This window comes from Rhinopithecus roxellana, chromosome 8 (assembly GCF_007565055.1).
Source record: "Rhinopithecus roxellana isolate Shanxi Qingling chromosome 8, ASM756505v1, whole genome shotgun sequence".
NCBI classification, from domain to species: Eukaryota; Metazoa; Chordata; class Mammalia; order Primates; family Cercopithecidae; genus Rhinopithecus; species Rhinopithecus roxellana.
The window spans coordinates 78,065,443-78,082,303 of NC_044556.1; the positions used below are offsets into that span (position 1 = coordinate 78,065,443).

At 43.0% G+C, this 16,861-nt stretch overlaps 1 protein-coding gene across 9 annotated transcripts in view; it reads right to left on the reverse strand.

The window, feature by feature from the left end:
• NFASC (neurofascin) overlaps positions 1–16,861 on the reverse strand; it is a 200,277-nt gene that overhangs the window by 101,852 nt on the left and 81,564 nt on the right. For all 9 annotated transcript variants that reach the window (XM_030935551.1, XM_030935548.1, XM_030935549.1 and 6 more), the window contains exon 2: positions 6,230–6,338. In XM_030935551.1, the coding sequence (XP_030791411.1) occupies positions 6,230–6,338 (109 nt within the window). The remainder of the gene's footprint in view (positions 1–6,229; positions 6,339–16,861) is intronic.

Here is a 16,861-nt window from a genome sequence, read left to right on the forward strand (position 1 = left end):
GAGTTCAAGACCAGCCTGGGCAGCAAGGCAAAACTTCACCTCTACAAAAAATACAAAAATTAGCCAGGCATGATGGTGTGTGGCTGTGGTCCCAGCTACTCAAGAGGCTGAGGCGGGAGGATCACTTGAGCCCAGGAAGCTGAGGCTGCAGTGGGCTGAGATTGTGCCACTGCACTCCAGCCTGAACAACAGAGTGAGACCCGCTCTCAAAAAAAAATATATATATATCTATACATATATATACACACATACACATATACATATATACACATATATACACACATAATATACATATATACACACACATATATATACATATATATGAAAAAAGAATTGCATAAGGACTTGGAAGGCTTTGTTAGAAAAAAAAAACTATGATACTTTGAAAAGGAAAATGGATAAATTTATACATACAGTTTCAAATGTTCAAAGGAATTAAATTAACTAAGTTTATTGATGAAACCAAACAAGTGATTGCTAAAATCTATAAGATTCATGAAGAAAACTGTAAAACTTGTTGATTGAATAAAAAGTTTAAGGAGTAATTAGGTTTGGGGATTTGTAATTTTAATATATTGAAGAACGGTTAATTAAAAAAAAAGACTGGGCCGGGCGCCGTGGCTCAAGCCTGTAATCCCAGCTCTTTGGGAGGCCGAGATGGGTGGATCACGAGGTCAGGAGATCGAGGCCATCCTGGCTAACACGGTGAAACTCCATCTCTACTAAAAAATACAAAAAACTAGCCGGGCGAGGTGGCGGGCGCCTGTAGTCCCAGCTACCCGGGAGGCTGAGGCAGGAGAATGGCATGAACCCGGGAGGCGGAGCTTGCAGTGAGCTGAGATCTGGCCACTGCACTCCAGCCTGGGCGACAGAGCGAGACTTCGTCTCAAAAAAAAAAAAAAAAAAAAAAAAGAGAGAAAAAAAAAAAAAAAGACCTAGGGCTAAGGTCTTGTATGTCACCTTGAGCAAGTTACAAACTGTCTGGTCAGTCTCTATCTCTATAGTAAATTATAAATTGCTGTACAAAAGGAAGGTGGCTCTAGAATGGCCAGAAACCTCTCCCTCCCTGAGCAGCTTTCCCAAGAGGTATCTGTGCAACCCCACCAGCCATCATTATTTCCAAACCCAGCTTCCTCACCCTGGGCCCTGCCAGGCTCCCTAAGTGGGGTATCCATTTGAAATCCAGACCATTGTCCATCCGAGGACCCACCATCTGGACACATCTGCTCATGACATCACTCAAATCAAGCTGCTTATTCTGTCCTCTACTGGGCAGATTGCAAGCCTAGTTTCAACAGACCGTAGTCCTAAAGCCATTTGAAAACCATAAGCTGAGCTCGAGCAGGGAAAAAAAGAGGGGCAAGACTACAGCAGAAGAAACTTGGGGTGGGGAAAAGAGAAATGACTTTCAGTCCCTTAACCAGATCACGAGCTTCTTGAGGGCAAAAGAAGAGTCTTTTACTCTTTCTTTGACCCTTCACAGAAGCGAGTATTAGCTCAAAGCAGAACAGGGCTGGGCTTAATAAACTGGTGAATGACAAACTAGCTAGGAAGCCATGCAGACCAGGGGAAACATACCAGACAAGATGCAGAGATTTAGTCTCATAAGGAAGCGTGTTTAATCCAGCTGGCACATGTGACTTGCAGCCACACACACCTGAGTTTCCATCCCACCTGGCCATTTACCTGCTACATGGTCTTCCGCGGTTTATTCTCTGTCTCTGAGTCTGTTTTCTTGCCTTTAAAAGTGAGATAAATGCACTTATTTATTACAAGGTTGCTGGGACAATTCCTAAATGATGTACATATATAGCATCTAATCCAAGGCCTGGCACATAGTTGGCATTCAAAAACTATTGGTCCTTTCTTCGCCTGTAATCCCAGCACTTTGGGAGGCCAATGCAGGTAGATCATGAGGTCAGGAGTTCAAGACCAGCCTGGCCAACACAGCGAAACCCTGTCTCTACTAAAAATGCAAAAATTAGCCAGCTATAGTGGCGGGCACCTGTAATCCTAGCTACATGGGAGGCTGAGGCTGGAGACTCACTTGAACCTGGGAGGTGAAGGTTGCAAGGAGCCAAGATTGCACCATTGCACTCCAGCCTGGGTGACAGAGCAAAACTCCATCTCAAAACAAAACAAAGCAAACAAAATAAACAATTGGTCCTTTCTCCTCTCCCCCAAGTTATAGCTGGTATACTGACTTGTGATACGGCTTTAGACAAGATGGGGTTTCACACTTACTATATAGATCTACAGTGTAGACGAAGCCTGTGCAGACACTATACCCTAGCTTATACCTAAGGAATTATTGTTTACTCTTAGAGCCAACAGATGGTTATCTGCACAGGCAGTCTACTTTAGACCAGAGAGAAAGGCAGGCTCCTATAAAATGCCAGGCCAGCCAAATCCCCTCTGGGCTCCCCTCTCTCCTGCCTTTGCCATGGTTTCTACAAGCAAAGCACTCCACATCAGCTTCTTCCACCAATGTCCCACGAGCTCTAACATCAACCAAACAGCTGGAGTCAGCCCCAGAGACGGAGCTGGGTCTTCTGAAGTGACATCCATTCGGCTGCCAATATTGGTTTAGCTGCTGATATTCCAAGGATAGCACATCCCCGGTTGCATTTTTAAAATTCCTGTCTGATGTGATAAGCGGGAGCACAGGGAGGAAAGAACTAAGACAGCAGGAGGGAGCAGCACCTGTTCCTTCCCTCCCTCCCTGCAGCCTTCTGCATTTACATCCCATACAGACATCAGTCTGGATCCAACTGCTATCCTGGCAGGCTTCTACAGGCTGGAGGAGATGTGAAAATACAGGAGGCATGGGGGAGGGGAGGTGGGAGCAAAAAGGGGGAGGCAGCAGACAGAATGAGGATTTTCCTGAGTTATAAGATACACCATTTGTCTAGAAGTCTGGTTGCAAAGCACTGGCGGCTACAAGTGCTTATACCAAAGACTCTTAGCTCCAGTGGTGTGGAAGAAACCTTGGTGTCTTATGCCCTGGAAGGGTCTCCCTTTGCTAGAGCATATGGTCCTCTTATTAGAAACTCACAGGTGACATGCTGTTTCAAACCTCACAGTCCAGCCTCTGGTGGAAAGGTGGGCTTAGCGAGGTAGCAGGAAAGGCCGAGAGGGGTCTAGACATGATTGCATCACTGCAGCAGAAAGGAGTAAACAGCACAAGCTGTTAGGGCAGTAGCTTTCACTCATGTCCCCCACACTCACCCTACAGGTCTTGGTGCCCATAGGAAAATGGGGCTAAGCACGGGGGCTGCCTCAGGTGCCTGGAATCAGTTTGAGGGCAGCAGGTGGGCAAGACAGTTCCTAATGAAGCTCCATGGCCCCACCCTCAGTGATCCACAGCTGTGTGTCCTGGGCCCATGCTGTCCGAGGGGGCCTGTGTCAATGTTTCTGGAGAGAGGAGGCCCAGCTTCCCTGACAGGCAGAGGGACTTAGGAGTTTGAGTACAATTAACCAAATAGACCCATTTGGGAAATCGAAGGCCTGGGGAAGCTCAGTGGTTTCTCTGCCTTGCATCGGAGGGCCAGTGTCTGCTTCCTGTGATGGGAGGTGACAAGGAGTGGACGTACTGTGGGTGGCAGGAGAGAAGGGGAGAGATGAAGCCTGGAAGCCTGAGCATGGAGGATGCTGCATGCTGGAGTGGGAAGAGGGAGGGGTGGCTCAGGAGCAGACGCCTGGGGCAGCTCCATATGGCAGTGGTTTCCAACAAAGGGAGAAGACGCAGATAAACGGAGGGCTTCCTCCTTAGGCGGTTTCAAAGTCACACCTGGAGCCCCAGGGAACACTTGCACAGAAACAACTATGCGTTGTTTCCAGTGAATCTTGGAATGAGCCACCCTAAGTACACAGCCAGCCCCAAACCCAAATGGTTTGCCACACAGATGCCAGAGTTGGACCACAGGATTTGAATCCCGGCCCTTTCTTAGATGGGTGGCTTTGGGCAAGTTCCTTAACCTCTGTGTACTTTTATTCTGCCATCAGTAAAACACGGGTAATAATGGGCCCTACTTCATGGGGCCGCTGTGGGAGGATGGAGTGCAGGGCACAGTGCCTGGTGCATGGGGAGTGCTGAGATGCTGATTACTATAATGACGACTGTTATCATCATCTACAGAAGCCTGGGTCAGCTTCCCTTCTCTCAGAACTTACTGTACCCTCAACAGCCATATGTCCTGCTGGCAAGTAGTCTCTGCAGTCTTTCTTATTTCTTTTTTAAGGTTCCTCTGTGTGTCTGAAAGTCCTTTGATAGGTACTCCTCCTTCATGATTTGTGGGTGCTTCAGACTGGAGGAGGCAGTGTGACATCACAGCGAGGAAAACAGTCTACAATTCAGGGCATCCAAGTCCAGTAGGGGCTCTTTTGCTAATTAGTTTTGCGAAACCTTGGGGGAAATAACTTCTCAGAGAGCCTTAGTTTATTCATCAATCAAATGGGAATGATGACAGCAGCCTTGCTCATATCACTGAAACGTGCTGACAGTCAAATGATACAATTAATGTAAATGGAAACACTATTAAAAGGATTAAGCTCAGAACCAATATTCGATTTTGCTGGTTAGACTGGCGGTGTCCAGAAGCACAAGCCAGAATGAAGTTATTCTGGTCAGGCAGGAGGTGGCAGGGCATGACTCCGTGGCAGCCATGTCTGCTGTCACACAGTAGGGCTGCTGTCATCAGAGAAGGCAGTCCCCGGGTTCCTTAGGTGGGGATCTGGTCAGGCTACCTAGAGTGAATGTTCCAAGAGAGCTGTGGAGGGACAGGGATGGAGGGTGCATGGGAAAGTGCCAAGAGCGGGGGCATGGTGACACAGAGCTGCACTAACTCCGTCTAGTTTCATATATACTTCGTACCCATTTAAATAAACAGGTGCACCACTTTTGCAATCACACTCCTTCATGTGTAGTAAAAGAATGGCATGCCACACCCCGCCCCCACCGCCCCTGCCAAAACACACACTAAGTCAGTATGTTCAAGAACAAGGTTTAGTAACAATGACAGGGTGAAAAAGCCCTAAGTCAGATGAATTTCCCAGGTAGGCTCTGAAACCTGACACTGTTCTGAGATAAGTGGTAGCCCTAAAAGGGCCCACACAAGAAACTACCTTGATAAAACAAGTATATCTGAATTGCCATTGACATGAGAAATCATAACAACCCTCATTGATTAAACACCACGTGCCAGGCACTCTGCAGGCTCTTTATCTGTTTATATATTTACTCTTTAATCTTTACACAAAATGTTGGTTATTATCCCCATTGTATGAACTAGGAAACCGAGGCCTAGAGGGGTTCAGCGTTCCCAAGGTCACAAAGCAAGTGGATCGGGAATTCCAGAAGATGTGTCTGGATCCCAAGTCCCATGTCATCAGCGCTCTCAGCTTCCACTTTTCAACCCTCTCCACACCCCTCCCCCCAAGTCCCAATTCTTTCTGGGAGGACAAAAGACTCCAAGAGAGGGAGGTGGCATGAGAAAGACACCTTCCGTGAGGTAGAGATGCCCAAACTCAAAGAATCAGGAAATCTTGCCCTGCTCAGGCCTCCAGCCCAACGCTCCTAGCCCAGCAGCCTCCAGGAGGCCAGTCTGTCACTATTGCCCATGACTGCTCTGTTAAAATTGCAGCCCTCAGTTGTCATGTGTCCTCCCCTGCTACTGGGACCTGAGAGTAAAACAGGAGTTGCTGGGAGTGGCAGCAAAATCTAACCCAGAATGGAACAAGGCAGACCCTGGGCACAGGGCATGACTTAGTGCTGTGGGCCTCAGCTGCTTACTGCGCCTGGACAACTGTCCATCTGCCAGGGCCCAATGCCCTGCCCAGGGCAGGGGTTCTCGGACTGTCTCCCATATGCCAGGGCTGTCACTCAGGAGCTCCCAGGTGGTGGAGGCCCAGGCTAAGTAGGGTATGGGCCACCAACAAAGTTGTTTCCCAATTTTTCAATTAGGTGGACACTGGGACAATGCCAGCACTAATGCTGGCTGACTGTCCCTGCCAGGGAAGGCTTAAACGCTACCATTACCAGCCTCCTTGCAAGGAGAACCTTGGCATGCAGTTCTGTGGCAACTCAGGGCTTCTATCTCTGGGGAGAAAAAAGGAGATGCCTCTCAGAAGATTCCTGGGGCCCTTATCAAAGACAAGGGGCAGGAGGCAAGAATGTCCCCTCACTCTCACCCCTCCAATGACACATACCCCAGGCCCAAGTCCTACTTACCCTCTCTGCCTCATTCAGCCTCCTCCTTGCAACACCAGAGGAGGCTCTGTTCCAGGCTGCAGAGGGAAGGTAAACTCCAGCGTCCCAAATTGCGCATAAGTCAATCAACCTGTCTCAAGCAAGCACAAAGGAGAACCCCAGGGTTACTCTAAGAAAGGAAAAAAGAAAAAAAAAAAGGCTTTGTGGTTGGCAGCAGCTTGCTCATTCACTGGGGAAATTACATCTTTGCCCACATTCCTTTGTAAAGTTTTGCACAGCATAACACCATCTTTGTTCAAAGAAGTTCAAAGCACTCTGGAAGAAAAAAAAAAAGGACCGATCCTGCAAGGGTGATTGTCTCTCTCATCCGTAAGATCATTTCTTCGTGCCCTGACACCACAGTCTAATTGCTGATTCCCTATTCACCCCAAGACATTCAGCCGTATCTCGAAGAATCTCTCCTACACCAGGGGAGAATTTACCCATAATCATCTCATTAATGTTTTAGCTTCCTAGGAGAACTATGTTTTTCTTCCCTGTCTACAGATAAGCAAACCAAGTTCACCATAAATAAATCCATAACACATTGAAAGGGGATCCAATTTTAAGGTCAGGAGATGTGAATTTTAACTCCTAGCTTGTTTTGTCAGAGTAGGACACTTCTCTACGTGTGACTCAATTTCTTAAACGGTAACATGGGGAGAAGGCATGGCAGAGTGGATCACATCATTAGTTAGTGGGGGATCAGATCATTAGTTAGTGGGGTTCAAGTCCAGTTCTGAACAATCGTATAACCTTTCTAGGTAGTGATAACATATTCCATTTAGTCATTTGTTATAACATTAAAATGTATCTGCAGGAGGCTGGGCATGTTGGCTCACACCTGTAATCCCAGCACTTTGGAGGCTGAGGAGGGCAGACCACTTAAGGTCAGGAGTTCGAAATCAGCACGGCCAACATGGTGAAACCCTGTGCCTACTAAAAATACAAAAATTAGCTGGGCACACCTGTAGTCCCAGCTACTTGGGAAGCGGAGGCAGGAGAATGACTTGAACCCGGGAGGCAGAGGTTGTAGTGAGCCAAGATCATGCAACTGCATCTCAGCCTGGGCAACACAGTGAGACTCCATCTCCCTCACCAAAAAATTGTCTTCAGGAAATGGTGTAATCTACCCTTGTAGAGGTGAATGTGGCAATAGCTATCTAAATAAGTATGCATTTACTCTGACCCAACAATCCCAATTCCAGGAATCTATTCAAAATATATCCTATATGCCCACAATCTCCAAGGTTCTCATTAAGTGAAAAACACATGATAGAAAATAATGTTTAATATGCTACCATTTATTTAGGAAAGAGAGGAGGAATGCAAAAATATATATGCATTTGCTTATATTTTTAAAAAAGACAATAAAATGATGAAGTATAAAACGCGTTTTAAAAGACCTACAGGGGCCAGGCGCGTGGCTCACGCCTGTAATCCCAGCACTTTGGGAGGCTGAGGCAGGCAATTTCCTGAGCTCAGGAGTTTGAGACCACCCTAGGCAACATGGTGAAACTCCGTCTCCACTAAAATACAAAAAATTAGCCAGGCGTGGTGGCTCACACTTGTAATCCCAGCTACTTGGGAGGCTGAGGCATGAAAATTGCTTGAATTCGGGTGGCAGAGGTTGCAGTGTGCCAAGATCACGCCATTGCACTCCAGCCTGGGCGACAGAGTGAGACTCTGTCTCAAAAAACAAAAACAAAACAAAAAACAAAAAAACAAAACACACACACACACACACACACACACACACACACACACAAAACAAAAACAAAAACAAAAAAAACCCTACAGGGAGAGGGAGACATGAAGTGCAGGGGACAGACAGAAGCTGGACTTTGAATAGACCTTGTTACATGGATTTGCTTTGGACTATGTAATTATCTGACATAATTACAAAACATAATTAAAAAATTTCAAAGAGGTCGGGCATGGTGGCTCATGCCTGTAATCCCAGCACTTTGGGAGGTCAAGGTTGGTGGATCACTTGAGGTCAGGAGTTTGAGACCAGCCTGAACAACATGGTGAAATCCTGTCCTTACTAAAAATACAAAAATTAGCCTGGTATCATGGTGGGCACCTGTAATCCCAGCTGCTCAGGAGGCTGAGGCATGAGAATCGCTTGAACCTGGGAGGCAGGGGTTGCAGTGAGCTAAGATTGCACCACTGTACTCCAGTCTGGGTGACAGGGTAAGACCCTATGTCCAAAAAAAAAAAAAAAAGTTTCAAAGAATTATGTAAAAATGAATATAAAATGAAACAAATGAACCTTTGAGTCCAGTTGGTTGGCATACTACACATAGATTAAAACACTAGTAATTTGACTGTGTATCCTTATCAGTGGTGTCCAATCTTTTGGCTTCCCTGTGCCACCCTGGAAGAAGAATTGTCTTGGGCCACACATAGAATACACTAACATTACAAGGAGTTAAAGTAAATTGCAAAAAAATCTCATGTTTTGAGAAAGTGTATGAATTTGTATTGCGCTACATTCAAAGCCATCCTGGACTGCATGTGGCCTGTGGGCTGGACAAGCTTGCCTTAGACGGATGTACCACAAAGATAAAAAGAATTGCCCTATGTCCCACAAGAAATCCTAAACTGTTTTCAATAATCATATTATTGATGGTACTGTAATATTATTATTGTGAGACTTTTATATGTTCATTGTGAATAAATCAAATGAGTACTACTGTTGATCTTGCTTGGAAACAAGATTTGCTGGTTGAAAGGAGATACAAAAGTAAGATTGATGAGATTGGGTACAAATTCTGTAGTCTTGGCTGTGAACTGGGAGTATCAGTATGTCCTTCAAATGTTCTGGTTAATCACACACACATGTGTGCATGCACATTTCCTAGCTCTGTTCACTGTAAGGCCTAGAAACAATGACCATCCTAGTAGGAATGAGCACCTCTAGCAATCAGATTATAAATTCTAAATACCATTCCACGAGAAGAAGTTGGGCCTCCTTGGAGAAATGACTGACTCCAAATTTGATGTCGCAAACATACAAGATAAGCTTAGAACATCCTGTCATACCAAAAAAGCTAACAGAGTGTCAAAGACTACGAGACTCATGTCAAAAGGACTCAGAAACCAAGAAGAATAAGGTTTCCCTGGTTAAGTTGAGCATCAATAAAGATAATAACTGCAACAGGGAGAAATATAACAAATGTGTTTAAATCTATGAATTCCTAATAATATTTTAAAATAATCCTAAATAAGCCATTAGTCACATTTGAAGGATGTCAGGGAAATGCCTCACTATTTTGAAAACTGTTTAACAAAAGAAAGGGGGAAGTGGGTAGGGACATAGCTGAAACAAGATTGACCTTATATTGATAATTATTGACAAGGATGATGGATACATAAGTTTCATTATATTATTCTCTCCTCTTCCATAAAACATTTTCAAAGTAAAAAATATTTTAAGTGATAGAACAGGTCAAGAAATAGGAAATCATTGGAATGTTAATTCTTGAAACTCTTCTGAACGACAGACATTATAGACATTCAATCCTAACAGTAATCCAGTATCACATGACATTGATATTATTTTAGAGATGAGGCCTTGCTCTGACACTCAGGCTGGAGTACAGTGGCACCATCACAGCTCACTGCAGCCTTGTCCTCCGGGACTTCAGTGATCCTCCCACTTCAGCCTCCCAAGTAGCTGGGCCCATAGGTATGTGTCACCATGCTTGGCTAATTTTGTTTATTTTTTGTAGAGATCAGGTCTCACTATGTTGCCCAGGTTGGACTTGAACTGAGCTCAAGCAATTCTCCCACCTTGGCTCCCAAGTACTGGGATTATAGGCATGTGCCACCATGCCCAGCCTGATACGGATTTTATTAACTACAGTTTACACCTGAGGAAATAGGTGTAAAGAATCCATGTGATGCTGGGCACAGTGACTCATGCCTGTAATCCCAGCACCTTGGGAGGCTGAGACAGGTGGATGGCTTGAGCCCAGGGGTTCGAGACCAGCCTGGGCAACATGGCAAAATCTTGTTTCTATAAAAAAAAAAAAGAAAAAAGAAAAAGAATCCATGTGAGTCAAACTCACATGTTCTTATCTCAAAGGCCCACTATTCCACAGTTGCCGCTCCAATACCCTCATTGATATATCTGGGTTAATAAAACCTTCCTTACCTATATGAGAGTGTCAGGGACTGCAATGAGATAACACAGAGGAAAGTACTCAGAAAACAAAATCTCCATACAAATATTTTGTTGCCATTTAAAAATTAGAGATCAGATCTACCTACAGGATTACTGTGGAGATCAAATGAGGGCTGTGATTTGAGGATAGATGGACAGATATATAGACAGACAGACAGACAGATAATCCTTAAAGATGAATGAAATTGCAATTACCACTATTGCTTTTATCATCAGTCATAGGACTTTAGGGTTGGTTAAAAGTGAAACTTAGAATCCAGGAAATAGACTGTCCCTCTGACTCAGGCATAGGAAGGTTCCAGGAAGGATACCTGATACTCCAGGGAGGACTAGGGACCAAGAAGGTACCTGATATCCTGCAGGCTGCAAGAAGAGCAGCTCTGGGTCACAGCAAGGCAGAGACCACGGTCAGTTTGCTAGGCCCTTGGGTGCTGTCCCTAGATTTCAGAAGGTCAGATGAAGCAGCCACACTGCAGACACCTGCTGGGTTCCTCTGAATGAGGTCTGGGCTGGAAGCGAGGAGAGTAGGTGTGGAAGACACTCACCAGCAACAAAGGCAGGATCCAGCATGTTGGACTGATGACAGGGAGTGTCTGGGGTTGCTAACCAGCTCCAACACTTCTCTCTTTCAGCATTGATATCTTTTTTTTTTTTTTTTTTTTTTTTGAGACGGAGTCTCGCTCTGTCACCCAGGCTGGAGTGCAGTGGCCAGATCTCAGCTCACTGCAAGCTCCGCCTCCCGGGTTTACGCCATTCTCCTGCCTCAGCCTCCCGAGTAGCTGGGACTACAGGCACCTGCCACCTCGCCCGGCTAGTTTTTTGTATTTTTTTAGTAGAGACGGGGTTTCACCGGGTTAGCCAGGATGGTCTCGATCTCCTGCCCTCGTGATCCGCCCGTCTCGGCCTCCCAGAGTGCTGGGATTACAGGCTTGAGCCACCGCGCCCGGCCCAGCATTCATATCTTAATGTATGTCTGGGGATTCTTTACAGATCTTTCCTTAGCAAACGTTTATTCTCAGACTGTCCTTCCCTCTGCCACAAATGACAAGCTGGTCCGGGGATCTCTTACACTTTCTCATCTTGGAATTCCATAATTCCATAAGGGTATATTTCTAAAGAAGTACACAATCAAAATTCTCCTGACTCGTGGTTCATGTGCCTCTACCCCCTGAATATTTAGTCTGTGCTCAGGGCACAAAGATCATTCTGTCTCTGTCTCTCAGGATTCTTACTTAAACATTTAAAAAATTATTTTATTTACTTTTTTAATAGCTAATCCCTGCTCATGATATGAAACTCAAATGATACAAAACTATACACAGTATACTTTTGAGATGAGCCTAGAACATCCTTCTCTCAACCCTGTCCCACAGCTTCCCAAGCTCCATTCATCCCCTGTCCCCGGCCAACCACATTTACTAGTTTATTGTGTAACTATAACATATAGTTATTGTGTAACTATAACTATAACCTCCCAGAGAGTCTATGCAGACACATATATATATACACATGTATTTTTAACAATTCTAGCATACTATACATATTTTCCCCTACCTTGCTTTTTGCCATTAACAAATATCTTAGATATTTTTCCATATTTGTTCATATAAAACTGCCTTGTTATTATTATTATTATTTATTATTATATTTTTGAGACAGAGTCTCGCTCTGTTGCCCAGGCTGGAGTGCAGTGGTGCTATCTCAGCTCACTGCAAGCTCCGGCTCCCAGGTTCACACCCATTCTCCTGCCTTAGTCTCCCAAGTAGCTGGGACTACAGGCGCCCGCCACCACGCCTGGCTAATTTTTTTGTATTTTTAGTAGAGACGGGGTTTCACCGTGTTAGCCAGGATGGTCTCGATCTCCTGACCTTGTGATCCACCCGCCTTGGCCTCCCAAAGGGCTGGGATTACAGGTGCGAGCCACTGCACCCGGCCTGCCGTGTTATTTTAACAGCTCCGTGGTATTCCACTGTATAAACATATCATAATTTACTTACCAATAGGCATTTAGGTTGCTTGTAATCATTTCATATGGAAAATTACTGCAATACATATCTTTGGGTAAATGTGATTCTTATATTTGCAAGACTATTTTTCAAATAAATTATTGGATAATAATTTATCCAAAGATAATGTGGCCAAGTTGCTCTCCATGAATGTAGTAACAATTTACACTACCACCAGCAATGTATGAGAGTTCCTGTTTCCCATTCCTTCTCCAATATGTTGTGTTATTAATCTTTTTGATCTCTGACAATCTGACACACAGAAATTGGTATCTCCTTTGTGGTTCTCTTACTATGAGTAAGATTGAGTATTTTTGTTTTACTGTATTAGCCCATTCTCACACTGCCATAAAGAACTGCCCAAGACTGGGTAATTTATAAAGGAAAGAGGTTTAATTGACTCACAGTTCAGCATGGCTGGGGATGCCTTGGAAACTTACAATCATAGTGGAAAGGGAAGCAAGCAAACATGTCCTTCTTCACATGGCGGCAGGAGAGACAAGAATGAGAGCTGAGTGAAGGCGGAAGCTCCTTATAAAACCATCAGATCTTGTGAGAACTTACCATCATGAGAATAGCATGGAGGAAACTGCCCCCATGATTCAATTACCTCCCACCAGATGTGGGGATTATAGGAACTACAATTCAAGATGAGATTTGGGTGGAGACACTGCCAAACCATATCAATTTCAATATTCCTATTATTTGCCCATTTCTCTACTGGGCAGTTGGTTGATTCTCATCAGTTTGAAGGAACTTTTATTAGGAAACTCCTTCCCTATAAGAGGGGCTGCAAATTGACCACATCATTATTTTTATCCTGACTTTATTTGTGGTGTTTTTATTATGCATGAAATTTTTTTCATAGTTGATTGGATGTTTTCTATTTCACTATGTTTTGTGTCATATTTACGCCTTCTTTTTTCGAGATTATTTTTATGTTTCCATGTTTTTATTTAACATTTCTATGGTTTAATTTCTTTTTTATTTTTTTTTTTGGGAAGCAGGGTCTTGCTCTGTTGCCCAGGCTGGAGTGCAGTGGCATGATCATGACTCACTGCAGCCTTAACCTCCTTGACCTCCCAGGCTCAAGTGATCCTCCCACCTCCCACCTCAGCCTCCCAAGTAGCTGAGACCACAAGCACTGGGCCCAAAGATGCATACCTGGCTAATTTTTAAATTTTTTGTAGAGACAGGGTGTCACCATGTTGCCCAGGCTGGTAATTGTGCTTCAATCTTAATCCATCTAGAGCTTACTTTGAAATCATGTGAAGAAGGGATCTAACTGTATATTAGATGGTGATGATCCTAACCTCATTTATTTAAAAATATACCTTTTATTCTATAGTTTGAAATGTCATCTTCAATCATACACAGTACTAAATTCTCCTATGTGTTTGAGTCTATTTCTGGACTTTATCTTCCACTCATCTGCTTATCCCTTCATGTGCGGGTATCACACCATATTAATTACTGTAGTTTTATAATCGAGTTTATAGTCTTTTAAAATTTTTTTCTGTTTACTCTTGCTTGTCAATTTTTTCACAGATTTCTCTAGAATCAGACTTTTTCTTTCTTAAAGAAAATCAAATGATATTTTTATTGGAGTCATATTAAAATTATAAAATAACTTAGAATTGACATTTATGATGTTGACTCTAAGAATGTGATATGAATTTTAATTTGTTCAAATTTTCTTTGGAATTCTTCATTTCATTTTAAAATTTTATTGTACAAATTATGAACATTTTTGTTATGTTTATTACTATGCATTTGATCGTTCATTAAGCTATTTTAAATAATTATTGCATACTAATTTTGAATCCTACCATATTTAAAGTTATTTTTCTATTTTTAAATTTAAATAAACATTTTTGAGACAGGGTCTTGCTCTGTCATTCAGGCTGGAGTGCAGTAGCATGATCACAGCGTACTGCAGCCTCAATCTCCAGGGCTTAAGTGACCCTTCCATCTCAGCCTCCCCAGTGGCTGGGATTGTAGGCACATGCCACCATGCTCAGCTAATTTTTAAATTATTATTATTATTTTAGAGACAGGGTCTCTAGACTATGTTTCCTAGGCTGGTCTCAAACTCCTGGGCTCAAGTGATCCTCCTATCTCAGCCTCTCAAAGTGTTGGGATTACAGGCATGAGCCTTTGTACCCAGACCACAGTTTTTTTTTTTTTTTAATTTTAATTTTAATTTTTAGAGATGGAGCCTTGCTCTGTCACTCAGGCTGAGTGCAGTGGTGTGAACATAGCTCACTGCTGCATCGAATCCCAAGGCTCAAAGAGTCCTCCTGCCTCAGCCTCTTGAGCAGCTGGGACTACAGGTGCATGCCACCACATCAACTAATTTATTCTTATTTATAGTTTTAGAGATGGGGTCTTGCTATGTTGCCCAGGCTGGTTTTGAATTCTTGGCCTCAGGTCATCCGTCTGCCTCAGCCCCCTGAGTAGCTGGGATTACAGGCATGAGCCACCATGCCTGGCTTGAATGTGATTTCTAAATGATCCATAATTCAAAGAGAAAATTTCAATTGAAATGAAAAAGTACACTGAACTGAACAAAAATGAGAATACAACATATCAAAATCCGAGGGACACAGCTAAAGCACTGCTTAGAGTGAAGTTTATAGCACTAAATCCACACATTAGAAAACAGGAAACACTCAAATCAGTCATCTAAGGTCCCACCTCGAGAAACTAGTAAAAGAAGAGCCAGCCTCCCACCCCAAAACCTAAAAGCAAGCAGCAGGAAGGAAACAATAAAGAGCAGAAATCAATAAAATAGAGAACAAACACAATAGGGAAAAATCAATGAAACAAGCTGCTTCTTTGAAAAAAATCAATTCAACTGACAATCCTTCAGCAAAAATGAAAAACAAAACAAAACAAAGGAATGATTCAATTATCAATCTCAAGAATGAATAAGGGATGCCACTATAGCCCCTGCAGACAACAAAAGGGCTATGAGAAACTACCATGAAAACTCTACACACAGAACTTTTAAAGCTTAGGTGAAAAGAACCAAGTTCTCAAGAAACACAAACTACCACATTTCCCAATATGTAATAGCTAATCTGAATTGTTTTAAATTAAGAAAATGAAATTAATAATTTAAAAACATTCAAAAAAGGAAAACTTCAGGCCAGTTGGTTTCTCTAGAGAATTCTACCAAATTATTAAAGAAGAATTAACACCAATTCAATAAAATCTCTTTTATAGAAGAGGAGAAACACTCTCTAATTAATTTTATGAAGTTAGTGTTACCCTTATACCAAAACCAGACATAGATCATCCAAAATTTTAAAAAGAAGATGAAACTATAAACCAATAAATCTCTCACAGATATAGACACAAAAATCCTTAACAGACCAGGTGAGGTGGTATCTGCCTATAATCACAGCTACTTGGGGGGCTGAGGCACAAGGATTGCTTTAGGCCAGGGGTTCCAGAGCAGCCTGGGCAATATCTTGAGACCTCCATTTCTTAAACAAAAAGCTAAAATGCTAACATTCATTTTTTAAAAAAAATCCTTAACAAAATATATGCAAACAGAATTCAGCGACAAATAAAAAGAATTATACACCATGACCAAATGTGGTTCATTCCAGGGTTGCAAGGTTGGTTCTATATTCTAAAATCCATCAGTATAATCTACCATACTAACAGGCTAATTAAGAAAAATTCGGTGGCTCAAGACTGTAATCCCAGCACTTTGGGATGCCGAGGCGGGCGGATCACAAGGTCAGGAGATCGAGACCATCCTGGCTAACACGGTGAAACCCCGTCTCTACTAAAAAATACAAAAAACTAGCCGGGCGAGGTGGCGGGCGCCTGTAGTCCCAGCTACTCCGGAGGCTGAGGCAGGAGAATGGCGTGAACCCGGGAGGCGGAGCTTGCAGTGAGCTGAGATCTGGCCAGTGCACTCCAGCTTGGGTGACAGAGCAAGATTCCATCTCAAAAAAAAAAAAAAAAAAAAAAAAAAAAAGAAAAATTGCACAATCATGTCAATTAATGAAGAGAAAGTATCTGACAAAATTAAACACTCATTCATTATTCTTTTTTAAACCCAGAAAAAGAGGAATTGAGAGAAATTTCCTTAGTGTGATTTTTTAAAAAATGTATAGAAAATACACAGGTAACATTACACTTGATGGAGAAAGACCAAATGCTTTCTTTCCAAGATTAACAACAAGGCAAGGATGTCTGCTTTCACCACACTTATTCAACACGGTGCTGAAAGTTCTAGCCAATAGAATAAGGCTGCAGTGAGATAAGAAGATGCCAAAGAAGGTGCCACTGCATTCCTGCCTGGGCAACAGAGTAAGCTCTTGCTTCTCAAATTAAAAAAAAAAAAATGAATACATCAAAGTTGCAAGATACAAGACAAACATAAAAATTAATCAACTA